This window comes from Ranitomeya imitator, chromosome 5, assembly GCF_032444005.1.
Source record: "Ranitomeya imitator isolate aRanImi1 chromosome 5, aRanImi1.pri, whole genome shotgun sequence".
Lineage (NCBI taxonomy): Eukaryota > Metazoa > Chordata > Amphibia > Anura > Dendrobatidae > Ranitomeya > Ranitomeya imitator.
The window spans coordinates 14,325,813-14,339,860 of NC_091286.1; the positions used below are offsets into that span (position 1 = coordinate 14,325,813).

At 37.6% G+C, this 14,048-nt stretch overlaps 1 protein-coding gene across 2 annotated transcripts in view; it reads right to left on the reverse strand.

Moving 5' to 3' along the window:
• Window positions 1–5,302: 5,302 nt before the first annotated feature.
• Window positions 5,303–14,048, reverse strand: part of LRFN2 (leucine rich repeat and fibronectin type III domain containing 2) — a 603,579-nt gene continuing 594,833 nt past the window's right edge. Inside the window, exons 4-5 of one of the 2 annotated variants that reach the window (XM_069768326.1) lie at window positions 7,582–7,843; window positions 5,303–5,783 (exon numbers count right to left, since the gene is read on the reverse strand). In XM_069768326.1, coding sequence (XP_069624427.1) covers window positions 5,715–5,783; window positions 7,582–7,843 — 331 coding nt within the window. In that variant the 3' untranslated portion in view covers window positions 5,303–5,714. Of the gene's footprint in view, window positions 5,784–6,812; window positions 7,844–14,048 lie in introns of those variants that run through there. The other variant, XM_069768325.1, reaches the window with a different exon arrangement.

Genomic DNA, 14,048 nt, shown 5'->3' on the forward strand with positions numbered 1-14,048 from the left:
TTTTTTTTTTTAATTCATTTTCATTAAAATTGTTGAGCCATTTGCAAATAACAGTTTCATTTTTTTTGGCTGCAGAATGAGTTAACTATGAATCTGTCAGTGAGTTCATGCAGATTAAATGACAAGAAAGTTTGTAACTCTTATTTATTTATTTTTTTCTGACCACAGACCAGGTTTTTTAAATGAAACCCAATTGCAAAAATGATTTTTTTTAGCCCCAAATACAAGCATGAAAGTAAATAATAATAATCATTCCCAAAGGTAGACAGCCCCTTTAAATGCTTTGCTTTGGAGCCCACAGGAACGGACTCCATAGGTTCTATCCTGGTATGGTGATGAATGAATCGGCAGAAATTCAAATTCAGGAGATTTACTCAAATTTGGCTGGGAAATGTGACGTGTAAAGGAAATGATACCTGGTTTTCTAATTATTTAAAAAATATAAATCTGAAAATTGTGAGGGGCGTTTGTATTCAGCCCCCTGTAGTCTCATACACCTAAATAAAATCCTGGGTGACCAATCACCTTCAGAAGTCACATAATTAGTCATTTGAATCTGCCCGTGTGCAATGTCTTCTCACTATAGTATAATTACAGCTGTTCTGTGAAGGCCTGTGTGAGAATATTAAAGATCAAACAATATCATGAAAATAAAGGAGCCCACCGGACAGGTCAGGGATAAAGTTGTCGAGAAGAGTAAAGCAGGGTTAGGTTATAAAAAAGTAGCCCAAGCTCTGAATATCTCACAGAGCGATGTGCAATCCATCATGCAAAAATGGAAGGAGTATAGCACAACTGCAAACCTCCCAAGACATGGCCGCCCACCTAACCTGACATCCCAAGCAAGGAGAGCACTAATTATAGAGGCAGCCAAAAGGTCTGTGGTATCTGGAGAGGCTGCAGAGATCCACAGCTCAATGGGGAGAATCTGTCCACAGGACAACTATTAGGGCTTGTTTTCACTTGCGAGGAACACGTCCGTGTCTCGCATGTGGAAATGAAGCTCTGGCGCCGGCACTGTGGAGCGGAGCGGGCGGCCGCATAGCAACACATGCAGCCGCACGCTCCGCTCCGGAGTGCCGGCACCAGAGCTTCGTTTCCACATGCGAGACACGGACGTGTTCCTCGCATGTGGAAACAAGCCCTTAGCTGTAAACTTCACAAATCTGGGCTTAAGGAAGAGCGGCAGAAAGAAATACATTTTTAAAAGCCATAAAAAGTCCTGTTTGCAGTTTGCAAAAAAACATGTAGGGAGCACAGAGAACATGTGGAAGAAGGTCCTGTGGTCAGTTGAGACCAAAGGAGAACTTTTGGTCCTAAATGCAAAACGATATGTGGGGCAGAAAACTAACACTGAACTTCATCCTGAAAACAAAATCTCCACTGTCACACATGGTGGTGGCTGCATCATGCTGTGGGGAGGCTTTTCTTCAGCAGAGGCAGGGAAATTTGTCAGAGCTGATGGGAAGATAGATGGAGCTAAATCCAGGGCATTCCTGGAGGAAAACCTGTTAGAGGCTGTAAAAGTCTTGAGACTGGGGTTCGTCTTCCATCAGGACAACGACCCTAAACATCCTGCCAGATCTACAATGGATAGTCTAGTTCAGAGCATGTTCATGCGTGTGAATGAACCGGTCACAGTCCAGACCTAAATCCCATCGGTCTTCTATGTAACTGCAGTGATAGGTGATCCTGCAAAGTATTGCCTCAGGGGCGGAATATAATTGCACCTCATAATTTTCAGATTTATATTTTTAAGACAATTAGAAATCCCTGTGTCATCAAAAAAATCCATTTATGTTTGTAAGTGTATCGTGAAAAAAATGTGGAAAAGTTCACGGAGAATGAATAATTTTTCAATGCATTGTATACGATTATACGGCGAGATTTTTGCAAACCTCGGAGCCCAATATACAAGGGTGGTCCTCACTTTTTTCTTGTCTTTTCCTTTGCTCCAGTCACCGGTGTGGTCTTCATTGAACCATCCTCGTTGTCTTCTGGTGCCGGCATTGTCATGGCTTCCTGGGCTCCTGCTACACTGGAGATGCTAAAGATGCTAGTGAAGACAGCACCAGTAACAGGACCAACGAAGACAGGTGATGGCTGGTGAGTATTCCTTTTCTATATCACCTCTAAGCCCTTATAATTCTAGCACAATGGCAGCCAGTTGGCATTTTGTTGGCAGGCATTTTTTAGAATCTATTTTTTTTTTCTTATACATTTCAAATACATTTGATTCACCTCAAAGATTTGGCTTTTCTCTTCTACAGAAGTATTGTTTTTGGATTAGCGGAGTCTTCTATCTGCAGTGTGAAGATGGTAATCTGATGAAATGGTTCACTAACTTATGCTTAAGTCACACTAAACGACTTACCAACGATCACGACCAGCGATACGACCTGTCCGTGATCGTTGGTAAGTCGTTGTTTGGTCGCTGGAGAGCTGTCACACAGACAGGTCTCTCCAGTGACCAACGATGCCGAAGTCCCCGGGTAACCAGGGTAAACATCGGGTTACTAAGTGCAGGGCCACGCTTAGTAACCCGATATTTACCCTGGTTACCATTGTAAAAGTAAAAAAAAAAACACTACATACTCACATTCTGATGTCTGTCACGTCCCCCGCCGGCGTCCACAGGGTTAAAACTGCATTCGGCACGAGCGCTGCTAATGCACGCGCTGCTGCCGAGAGCTTCCCTGCACTGACTGTGTCAGCGCCGGCAGTAACAGCGGTGACGTCACCGCTGTGCTCTGCTTTACGGCCGGCGCTGACACATTAGCAGCGCTCCTGCCGAAAGTTTTAACCCTGTGGACGCCGGGGGACGTGACAGACATCAGAATGTGAGTATGTAGTGTTTTCTTTTTTTTAACTTTTACAATGGTAACCAGGGTAAATATCGGGTTACTAAGCGCGGCCCTGCCCTTAGTAACCCGATATTTACCCTGGTTACAAGTGAACACATCGCTGGATCGGCGTCACGCACGCCGATCCAGCGATGACAGCGGGTGATCAGCGACCAAAAAAAAGGTCCTGATCATTCCCAGCGACCAACGATCTCCCAGCAGCGGCCTGATCATTGGTCGCTGTCACACATAACGAGATCGTTAGCGGGATCGTTGCTACGTCACCAAAAGCGTGACGGTGCAACGATACCGTTAACGATATCGTTATGTGTGACTCCAGCTTTAGAATCATAGAATTGTTCGAGTTAAAGGGATCTCCTGGATCATCTGGTCCAACCCCCTGCTCAAAGCAGCATTCACTAACTTCTATATTCCAATTTTGTAGATCAAAAATAATTCTTTAAGACACGATACCACAAACAACTATTTGCCAAGATATTACGAGAGATGGGAACCTTGGGTCAATGTGGTCCTATCTAATCCAAGTTCCTCCAAATAACCTTCCCCCTTTATTATATCTCTCCGGTTTTCATGAAAACTTTCTTCTGCTTATTTCACCTGTGTTTCATCATATCTAGGGATGAACGGACCTGTGGACGTTCAGGTTCTGCTACCAGACCCAAGCTTTAGACCAAAGTTCGGTTTGGGTACCAAAACTGCACCTGAACTTAAACCAGAACCCTCAGGTGCTCATTGAACTTTTGAGCTGGAAAAATCTGTGTCTCGCTCTTCTCCTGGAACTCCGAGCATTGCAGCGGACTGCCAAGAGACATCCGTGTTTGGATTTTAGCACCGAACACTTAACTGTCAGGTAAGAACCCCGAACTTTTCACTTCGGCTTCGCTCATCTCTAGTCACATCATAATGCGAACGGCACATTACATCTTGTTAAATACTAAAGATAAACATTTCATTTTGATGCAAAAATTGACAAAAGTTCTAAACGACTTATTTTGATATCTATTAGTTCTCCTTGTTCCTTTTTTCCTTTCCTTTGAGTCTAATCCTTCTCCTTCATTCCATTCTCCTTAAAATGTATCTTCCCTCCCTCCTTCCATAACTTTTTCCCTTCTTCCCTAATACTTTGGATGAGTTTTCTTACAAAAATTCAATGAAAAACTATTGGAAAAAAAAATAGTTCTTTATTATAATTTTAAAAACTCCAAATAAAACCCTAAACATTAACAAAAAAAATACATAGCCCAAAAATTGTGTCACCTCTGTCCGGGGATTATGTGTAGCTTTGTGGCTAAGCTCTATTTTAATTCAAAGGGGGCTCGGCTGCAATACCAAAGACTTCCTGTAGACCAGTGTGGCGATGTTTGTTTGTTTTGTTTTTTAATAAAAAAGCAGCCTTTTTTTTAGAATACGACAACAATCCTTTTAAATATTTATTTTACATACTGTCCAATAAACTGCACCCTGAGGACCATGTAAGATGTAAACGACTTATGCGAATGAATTACCGACACAACGGTGAATGATTCACACTGTGCTGAGTGATCTGAAATATATTTAGCAAGATATGTAGAAACAGATGGATGGCACCACCGCTCTTAATATTAGTGTGAACCGCTCACCTGCAGTGGAAGCCCAGACTTCTGATCACGGGTGCCTTGGCAGAAGCAGTAGACAGTCAATGCGGTAATAGGAAGAAATGAGCCGGCACTCACCGATCGTCCAGGACAGGTTACTTTATTAAAGTGCGGTTAAAAATCTTCACGGCCGGGGGTGCTAAGTAAGGAGAGCGGCCAGCATGACGACGGCCGTTTCGCATATCAGGCGTGAAACGGCCGTCGTCATGCTGGCCGCTCTCCTTACTTAGCACTCCCGGCTGTGAAGATTTTTAACCGCATTTTAATAAAGTAACCTGTCCTGGACGATCGGTGAGTGCCGGCTCATTTCTTCCTATTACCGCATTGAAATATATTTAGACGCCAACATTTCTTACTGTGTTTCCTTGGAACTGTATCTAAGTCACTCAAGAACTTTTTGCACAATTGCCAAGTCTTAAGGAGGCTCCCGGAAACATGGAAAATTTCCCCCGGACTCCCAGAAGATTTGGCTAAAGTGCCGCTAAACCTCCATTCTCGTGCCCGGTGACGGGATGCTGCATCTTTAGGTGGACCTCCATCCGATCATACATTATGGATGGTGAGGAATGGGGCGAGTATGAGACACAAACACAAGTTGAGGGTTGAGATGTCCCAAAGAGTAGTGGTCATTAACGATCCTACCAAAGTTGACAGGTCTGACTATTTCTATGGGCTCCTATCCCATACATGAATAGTCCTTTGTGACTCTATTCCCTGTATTTTTCCAAATATTCCAAAAATAATAAAATTTCTATGTAAGTAAAATAGCCCAGATTTCATTGCAGAATTATTATTTTTTTTTTTACTGTACAATTCGTAGCAAAAAAATGTTTCTTTTTCCACATGAATGTCATATTCTAAAATTCCAAGTAGGAAACATGACCATACAAGAGAAGTACACAGCCGGCTCACAATATAGCTCTCGTTTTTTTTCTTTTTTTTTTTCTTTTGTGATATAAAAAAAACATTATACATTATATTCACCTTGCTAGGTTGTTTTTTTTTTTTTTTTCTGTACAAAAATGCCAATGACCGGAGAAATCGTAGAAACAAAATTAAAAACAGAGCTAACCAAGTCCATGATGGCTGACAGTACTTTTTTTTTTTTCCTCTCCCTTTCAGTCACAAGAAAGTCATTAATGAGAATGGTGGTGGACGACTCAAAAATCCATTTTAGTCCTTCGTAAAACGTTGGTGCTCTCCAGGTATTTTTTAACTAGGAAGTGCAAGCCGTCAATGAAATCCTGCTACTCCCGGACGATACGCTTGACTGTGTTGCTGACATCTGGAATGACAATTTTTATCTTGTCATATCTTATTAAATTCTGAGCACTATATATTTTGTTAGCTAGTACCCTCAGGGGGATGACAAGGCTTCACTCATCGTTTTATGGATGGACAAGCTTTGGATTTTCAGCTGTTGCTACAGTGTTTGTATAGTAGCGGCCATTTTTCCATATTTCGGGATCTCCAGAGCCAGAAAAGAGTAACGATATGCTTTGTTTAACAAAAAAAAACTAAAATTTGAAAAATAAATTTTTAAATTAAAAAAAAAATACCTTTACCGACTCTCGAGCCAAGACCGTACTTTTAGGTGCTTTAATAATAATTATAGGTAGATCGGCAACAGCAAAGTTTCGAAAGTTTGTACATCCTCTTTCCCTCCACCCCATAAAATGATCACACTTGTAAAATATAATAAACCCCTCTTCCCGATACATTTACAAATTCAATTCTAATTTTTAGTTGTTTTTTTTTTTTTAATTTTGAAAATTAAATACATCCCAAAATTTTTTAATTTTTTTTTTTGCCTTTTCTTCAAATGTCTAACGAACAGAAACGCTGCTGGTATGAAAAAAAATATGTAAATGATCTACATAACTTTTTTGTTTTATTTGTCTGAAAATATATATTTGGTTAACGCTTTCCCTTTATTAAGCAGATCGGAATGACTAGAAAACAATACGACGACAACAGGATAAGAAAACAAAAGAAACAAACAGGGAAATAAAGAAAATGAAATAAAACGTTAAAAAGGAAATTAAAGGGAAAAAAAATTTTAGGTGACCAAAAATGGTGGTTTTTTGGATGGTTGGTGGCGTCATCGTCACATTACTGATGCCTCTGTGGATCTTCATCATAGGTTTGAACTTAAAGACAGGAATGATAATTCCTTCTTCAGACGTCTTTTTCTTGGGTTTCTATGGTAAGGAGCACTTAGATTATAACACGTGCTTCTTCGGAACAGTCCACAACTGCCGGGGCTTAACACAACTGTCTCGACTTGGCAACGCTTGCTGAGGCTTTTGGTGTTGCCCATCTCTGATGTCAGAGACCTACTCAATTCATAGGGTATTTTCTTGTGTGCTATACTTGCCGTAGGAAACAGCAAGCCTGCCAATAAAGGAGAAGAACCGTATTTACACTGTGCTTTCCATTACCCATTCTGAGCTGTCGTACGTGCTTCTAGTTGTGTTCCCTGTAAATTCGCTATCTTCATATTGTAAAAGCATCCCATTAACTGAGAGGCTTCTCCTAGTCCAAATATTTGTCATCTTTCTTGGGTAACTACAACACTGAGTTGTGGCAAAGTCCCCCATGTCAAAAGAATGACTACGTTTTGCTTTTCCCTCCAGAGGTAACATAAGGAGGCTACGCATTTTGGACTCTTGGTTGCCCAACAAAGGCTCTTTGTCTGACTGGTGGGCTGTGGTAGAAGTCCTGGAGTCTATAGTATCCTCCTTTTTTTGACACCTCAGCTCCAGGGAGGCAAACGCTCCCATAAGTCTATCAATGTTATGCTTAGACCTGGAGACTGATCTCCATTTATTGGACAGAGTGCTTTGGTTACTCTGTAGACTATAGTCATCACCCTCCGGACTATTCACCGAACTAGAAGAGGACGAGACACTACTGTGCACTGAGCCACATCTGAATTCCATTAGTTCATTCCTCACCACCACTTTTGGGTTGACTTGTGGTGGCAAGCCATTCTGCACTGAATTTCCGCCATTAGTTTGGGAATAGACATCGGTGACATTGGCCATCTTGCCCTGGGAATTGTTGCAAATTTTATATCTTACCATTAAGATAACAATGAAGACCAGCAATGTAGCAACTATGATGCCGCCAATAACTAGAATCATTGTTCCCCCTAAGAACTGGCTGTGCATGGACTGGCACTGCTGATAGTCCTCTTGGGTGAAGAACTGAGAGCATCCCACGATGTTGGTGGCTGTTAGAGTTGTTGCCGTGTCATCCCAAATAGCCAAGACGCACAGGTCGTATGCCGTCCCCGACACCAGGTTGTTCACCACAAAGGCTTTGTTTGATGCAGGGATCATCCTTGAATAAAAAACAACAAAGAGAATGACAAAAGCATTCATTATATTGTGCAAAGTCAAAAAAATATTCATCATTCACATTTCTGAGGATAACAGTAGTTAAGTATCTACAAGTGTCATATCCTACAGTGTCCGTACAATTCAGGAATTGTTTCCTTGCAGACAACCCAATATTCCACAAAGATTTACATTGCCAGCAAACTGTTTCATTCCTTAGTTAATTCCTCTTTATTTTTCCATTGATTTATTAATTCTTCATTGTGTATTTAATTCATTAATTCATCCATTCATTTTAACCATAAATTGCTCTCTCTATACTTTTATTTTTTCATACTTCATTTATTTGTCTTAATTATCTAACTGATTCATAATTTCATAGGTTCATTTCTTAGATTTGTTTTCATTCAATAATTCATTTACTCCATCGTTATATTTGTTTGGTTTATTCATTCATGTATTCATTGAGTCTCATTCATTCATTAATTCATAATTTTTTCATTCCTTTCATTCATAGATTGGCACCCTCTCTTCTTTTACTTCTTGTTGCTTCTTTTATTTCTATAATTTATCTAATTAATTTGTAAATGTATCGTTTCTTTTCTTAGATGTTTTTCAAGTAATGCATTTATTTTATTATTCATTCACATTTTTCTTGTTCGTTTCATTCATTCATTCATTCATTCTTCTGTTGTTTCTGACATTAATTACATTATTTAATTCATTCCTTCACTCACTTGTTCATTTTTTAATCATTCACCTATCCACTCACTCATTTTTTCTTTACATCTACTAGTGATTCATTCATTTTACTATTTTTCATTTGTTGTTCAATTAGTAATTAATTCATTAGTACTCTCATTCATTAGTTCTCTCCTCCATTTATTTTCATACATACCATTATTCAATTATTTGTTGGTTCTTTATTTCATTTGTTTATAGATTCATTCATTCATTCATTCATTCATGTTTTAAGACATTCTACATTTAACCAATAATTACATATGTATTAATTAATTTATTATTTTGTATGCATTCCATCATTCTGCTAATCACCAATTCAATCATTTTTAGTGATGAGCGGACGTGCTGGATAAGGTGTTATTAAATTAATTAATTCTGTCAATTATTCATGTGTCATTTTTTATTCATCCATGAATTCATTTATTTGACTTACTCGTTCATTTCTATGCATTCATTCATTCATTCACATTTATTTGTTCTTTGCATCTAATAATAATCATTCATTCATTTATCCTACTTCTCGTTAGTTTGCTGTTTAATTAACAATTCATTCATTAGTTTTCTCTTCCATTCATTTTTATACATTCCAAAATTCATTTAGTTGTTAGTTCTTTATTTCACTTATTTATAGCTTCATTCATTCATATTTTTATACATTCCATCATTTAATCTAAAATCACATATTTAATTCATTTATTAATGTTTCATGCATTCCATCATTCATTTTAGACATATTTCATCCATTTGTTCTATTTTCGTTCTTATATTCATTTGTTACATCAGTCATGTGTCATTTTTTTTCATTTCTTAATTCACTTATTGGTTTTCGCCATCATCACTTTTTTTCCTGAATGTTATCATTCAGTCATTGGTTTTCTTATATTTATCGACACTTTCGATGACTTCAGTCACTCATTCCTTTTTATACATTTCAATTTTTATGAATTCCTCCACTAAATAATTCATTTTTTTGTTTTCTCTTTTATTAATTCATTGATTGTTTTGTTTTATTAAAAATATTTAAGTGAAATCATTATTTTAGAAAGCCAGATATATTTTTTGTATACATTCAGAATCAGGGAATGATGTGGAGATTATAGACAGGAAGCAATAAATTGGAGAATTTATCTATGGAGAAAAACTCAGGTGACGAAACCCAGAAGTGGCAAATTTTGTTCCATGACCATTCCGCAAGACGTAACATAGTTAGGATATGGAAACATTCAGACCTCATCGAGGTCCTTCAAAATATCAACAACCCACAAATTAGTGTAAAAATAATCCTCATATGATGTCTGTCCAACTCAGGACTGCAAACTACAGTATCATGTACACTCTAACACTGCACTTTATACTTCGCAATTCAAACTTTACATTTCACACTTTACAATTCATGCACCACATATTACACTTTACATGTTACACTTTTCAATTCACACTTTACGATTCAAATGTTCCACGTTACACTTTACAATTCACACTTTACAGTTGTCACTTTCCAGTTTACACTTTACAATTAGCAGTTTACAATTCACACTTTACAATTTGCACTTTACAATTCACATTTTACATGTTACATTTTATATGCTACACTTTTCAGTTTACACTTTACAATTCACACATTGCACTTTACAATTCACGTTTTTAATTTTGCACTTTACATGTTACACTTTTCAATTCACAATTTACACGTTGCAGTTTACAATTCACACTTTGTATTTCGCACTTTACAATTCACACTTTACGATTCAAACATTGCACGTTAAACTTTACAATTCATATTTTGAACTTTACAATTCACTCTTTCATGTTCCACATTGCGCTTTACATTACGTGTAACACTTTACAATTTACACGTTGCAGTTTACAATTCACACTTTGTATTTCACACTTTTACAATTCACACTTTGCACTTTGTCAACAACCCTCAAATTAGTGTAAAAATATTCCTCATACGATGTCTGTCCAGCTCATTACTGCACAAGAGACAGAAACATATAACTCCAGTATCATGTACACTCTAACACTGCACTTTAAACATCGCAGTCTGCACTTTACAATTCACACTTCACACATTACACTTTACACTTGTTACACTTTCAATTCACACTTTTCACTCTACGATTCAATTGTTCCATGTTACACTTTACAATTCAGAATTTACATGTTACACTTTTCAATTCACAATTTACAGTTGGCATTTTACACTTTACAATTAGCAGTTTACAATTCACACTTCACATTTTATATTTTACATGCTACTCTTTTCTGTTCACACTTTACACGTCACACTTTAAATGTTGCACTTTGTGTGTTAGACTTTTTAATTCACACGTTATACTTTACGATTAAAACAATACACTTAACAATTTTGCACTTTACAATTCACGCTTTCACACTCCACATTGCGCTTTGCATGTTACACTTTACCTGTTACACTTTACAATTCACATTTTACACATTGCAGTTTACAATTCATACTTTGTTTTTCACACTTTACAATTCATACTTTGAAATTCACGCTTTACATGTTACACTTTACAATTCACATTTTACACATTGCACTTTACAATTCATACTTTGTATTTCACACTTTACAATTCACACTTTGAAATTCACGCTTTACATGTTACACTTTACAATTCACAATTTAAACATTACACACTATACTTTACAATTCACACTTTACATGCTACACTTTACAATTCAAGTTTTGCAATTCACTTTGCGCTTTACAATTCACGCTTTACATGTTACACTTTGCAAGTTGCACTTTACAATTCACACTTTGCACTTCACACTTTACACTTTGCACTTTACAATTTACGCTTTACATGTTACACTTCACATGTTATACTTTGCACTTCACACTTTGCTACTTTTAGTTTGATAAATAGTATTATTAAATCCAAGATCCTAAAGGGACGGTCTCATTAGATCCTTTTAGAATGCAGCTACCACAAAAATAACCAAAACGCCCTGAGTCTTGCTCTTCACATAGTTACTGGACAGTTGATTTTTGCAGAGATAGCTGTGTACATGGCAGCTTTGTGGCTTTATTCATTCATGTATTCATATTTATAAATGTACAAGAGAGAAAAAATTATTTTCAAATGAATTTATTATCCCCTTTCTAACATCGGACAAGATAGTACGTCCGAGGTCAGATCCCCTGCTTTGGTGCGGGCTCCAGCGGTGAGCCCGCATCAAAGCCCGGACATGTCAGCTGTTTTGAACAGCTGACATGTGCCCGCAATAGCGCCGGATGGAATCGCAATTCACCTACCGCTATTAACTAGTTAAATGCCACTGTCAAATGCTGACAGCAGCATTTAACTACGGCTTGTGGCCATCGTGCCGGAAATGAGCGCATCGCTGACCCCATCACGTGATCGGGGGTCAGCGATGCATCGGCATGACAACCATAGGTCTATTGAAGACCTCTATGGTTGTTGATGCCTGCTTGCTGTGAGCGCCACCCTGTGGTCGGTGCTCATAGCAAGCCTGTAATTCAGCTACATAGGAGCGATCTATGCATTGCTCCTATGAAGCTGAGCCGATCCAGTTGTGCCAGCTTCTAGCCTCCCATGGAGGCTATTGAAGCATGGCAAAAGTAAAAAAAAAATGTTTTAAAAAACATGAAAAAAATATAGAAAAGTTTAAATCACCCCCCTTTCGCCCCATTCAAAATAAAACAATAAAAAAAATCAAACCTACACATATTTGGTATCGCCGCGTTCAGAATCGCCCGATCTATCAGTAAAAAATGGATTAACCTGACCGCTAAATGGCATAGTGAGAAAAAAAATTCAAAATGCCAGAATTATGTTTTTCGGGTCGCCGCGACATTGGATTAAAATGCAATAACGGGCGATCAAAAGAACATATCTGCACCAAAATGGTATCATTAAAAACATCAGCTCGGCACGCAAAAAATAAGCCCTCACCCGACCCGAGGTCACGAAAATTGTAGACACTACAGGTATCGGAAAATTGCTCAATTTTTTTTTAGCAAAGTTTGGAATATTTTTTACCGCTTAGATACAAAAGAACCTAAAAATGTTTGGTGTCTATGAACTCGTAATGACCTGGAGAATCACAATAGCCGGTCAGTTTTAGCATTTAGTGAATCTAGCAAGAAAGCCAAACAAAAAACAAGTGTGGGATTGCACTGTTTTTGCAATTTCACTTGCACTTGGAATTTGTTTCCTGTTTTGTAGTACATGACATGCAATAATCTAATTTGTTATTCAAACGTACAACTTGTCCTGCAAAAACTAAGCCCTCCCATGGCCATATTGACAGAAAAATAAAAAAGTTATGGCTCTGGGAAGGAGGGGAGCGAAAAACGAAAAAGAAGAAACTAAAATACCCAGGGTCATGAAGGGGTTAAACAGACCAATGAAATAGTATCCAAGGTTTTGGCTGTTTTTGCCTTTATCAAGGTTATCTATATGCAATAAAGAAAAAAACATCATATGTAAATCTCATCACTGGAATTACAGCAATACAGGGAACATAAAGTAATTACAATCAAATACATCAATGAATCAAATGATCTTCAAACAAATCATAAAAATAATGATTTTATATCGGAGAGAGGTAAATTATATATATATATTATATTTACAGGGATATAATAAAAAAATAATTTCTGGAACCAATGGTATTTAGACCAAGAAAAAGAAAGACCTGAGTGGAACAAAGATGCAGTAGTGAGTGCTGTATAAATGGAATGTCGAGGAGTGTTCCATCATTGGAGCATGCGCCATTTTAACAAGTGTCCGAAAATGTTAACAGAAGCCCACAAAAAAAGTGACATGCGCAATGTGATGAGCCAGACATAGAGCGGAGGGCACATAAGAGAATAAATACAAAATGCAATTAGCGGACAAATAATGGAAGGAGTGTAAGAACGAAGAAAGAATGTAACGGAGCAGAATGCGGAATATTCACAGCCAGAACATTGCGGTTTTTGAATGATACAGAAAAAAACGAGAAGAAAATAAAAGTTGTTTTCATCTCGGAGATGCGGCAGAGTGTGATGAATGGATTCTGGTGTTTCCAGATATCTTTATAATCCCTTCTCTCAACCTTCTGTTCGGAGATTCTGTGATTATTTATTAAAGAGATTTCTACAAATCTTGTGTAATCTGTTCAGGAAAGGCGAAGTATCCGCACCGAGGACGAGACAATACACACAAGTGAGAGTATCCATTACACATTCACAGACTGCGAGGCCAGAAAATCCCGAAATGAAGAAGAGATCATAGGATAGAGACAAAGAGATAATAGATAGATAGATATTAGATATTAGATAGATATATAGATAGATAGATGAAAGATAAATAATAGATAGAAAGATAATAGATAGATAATAGATAGATAACATAATAGATACATAGATGATACATAGATATTAGATAATAGATGATAGATAATAGAGAGATACATGATAGATAGAT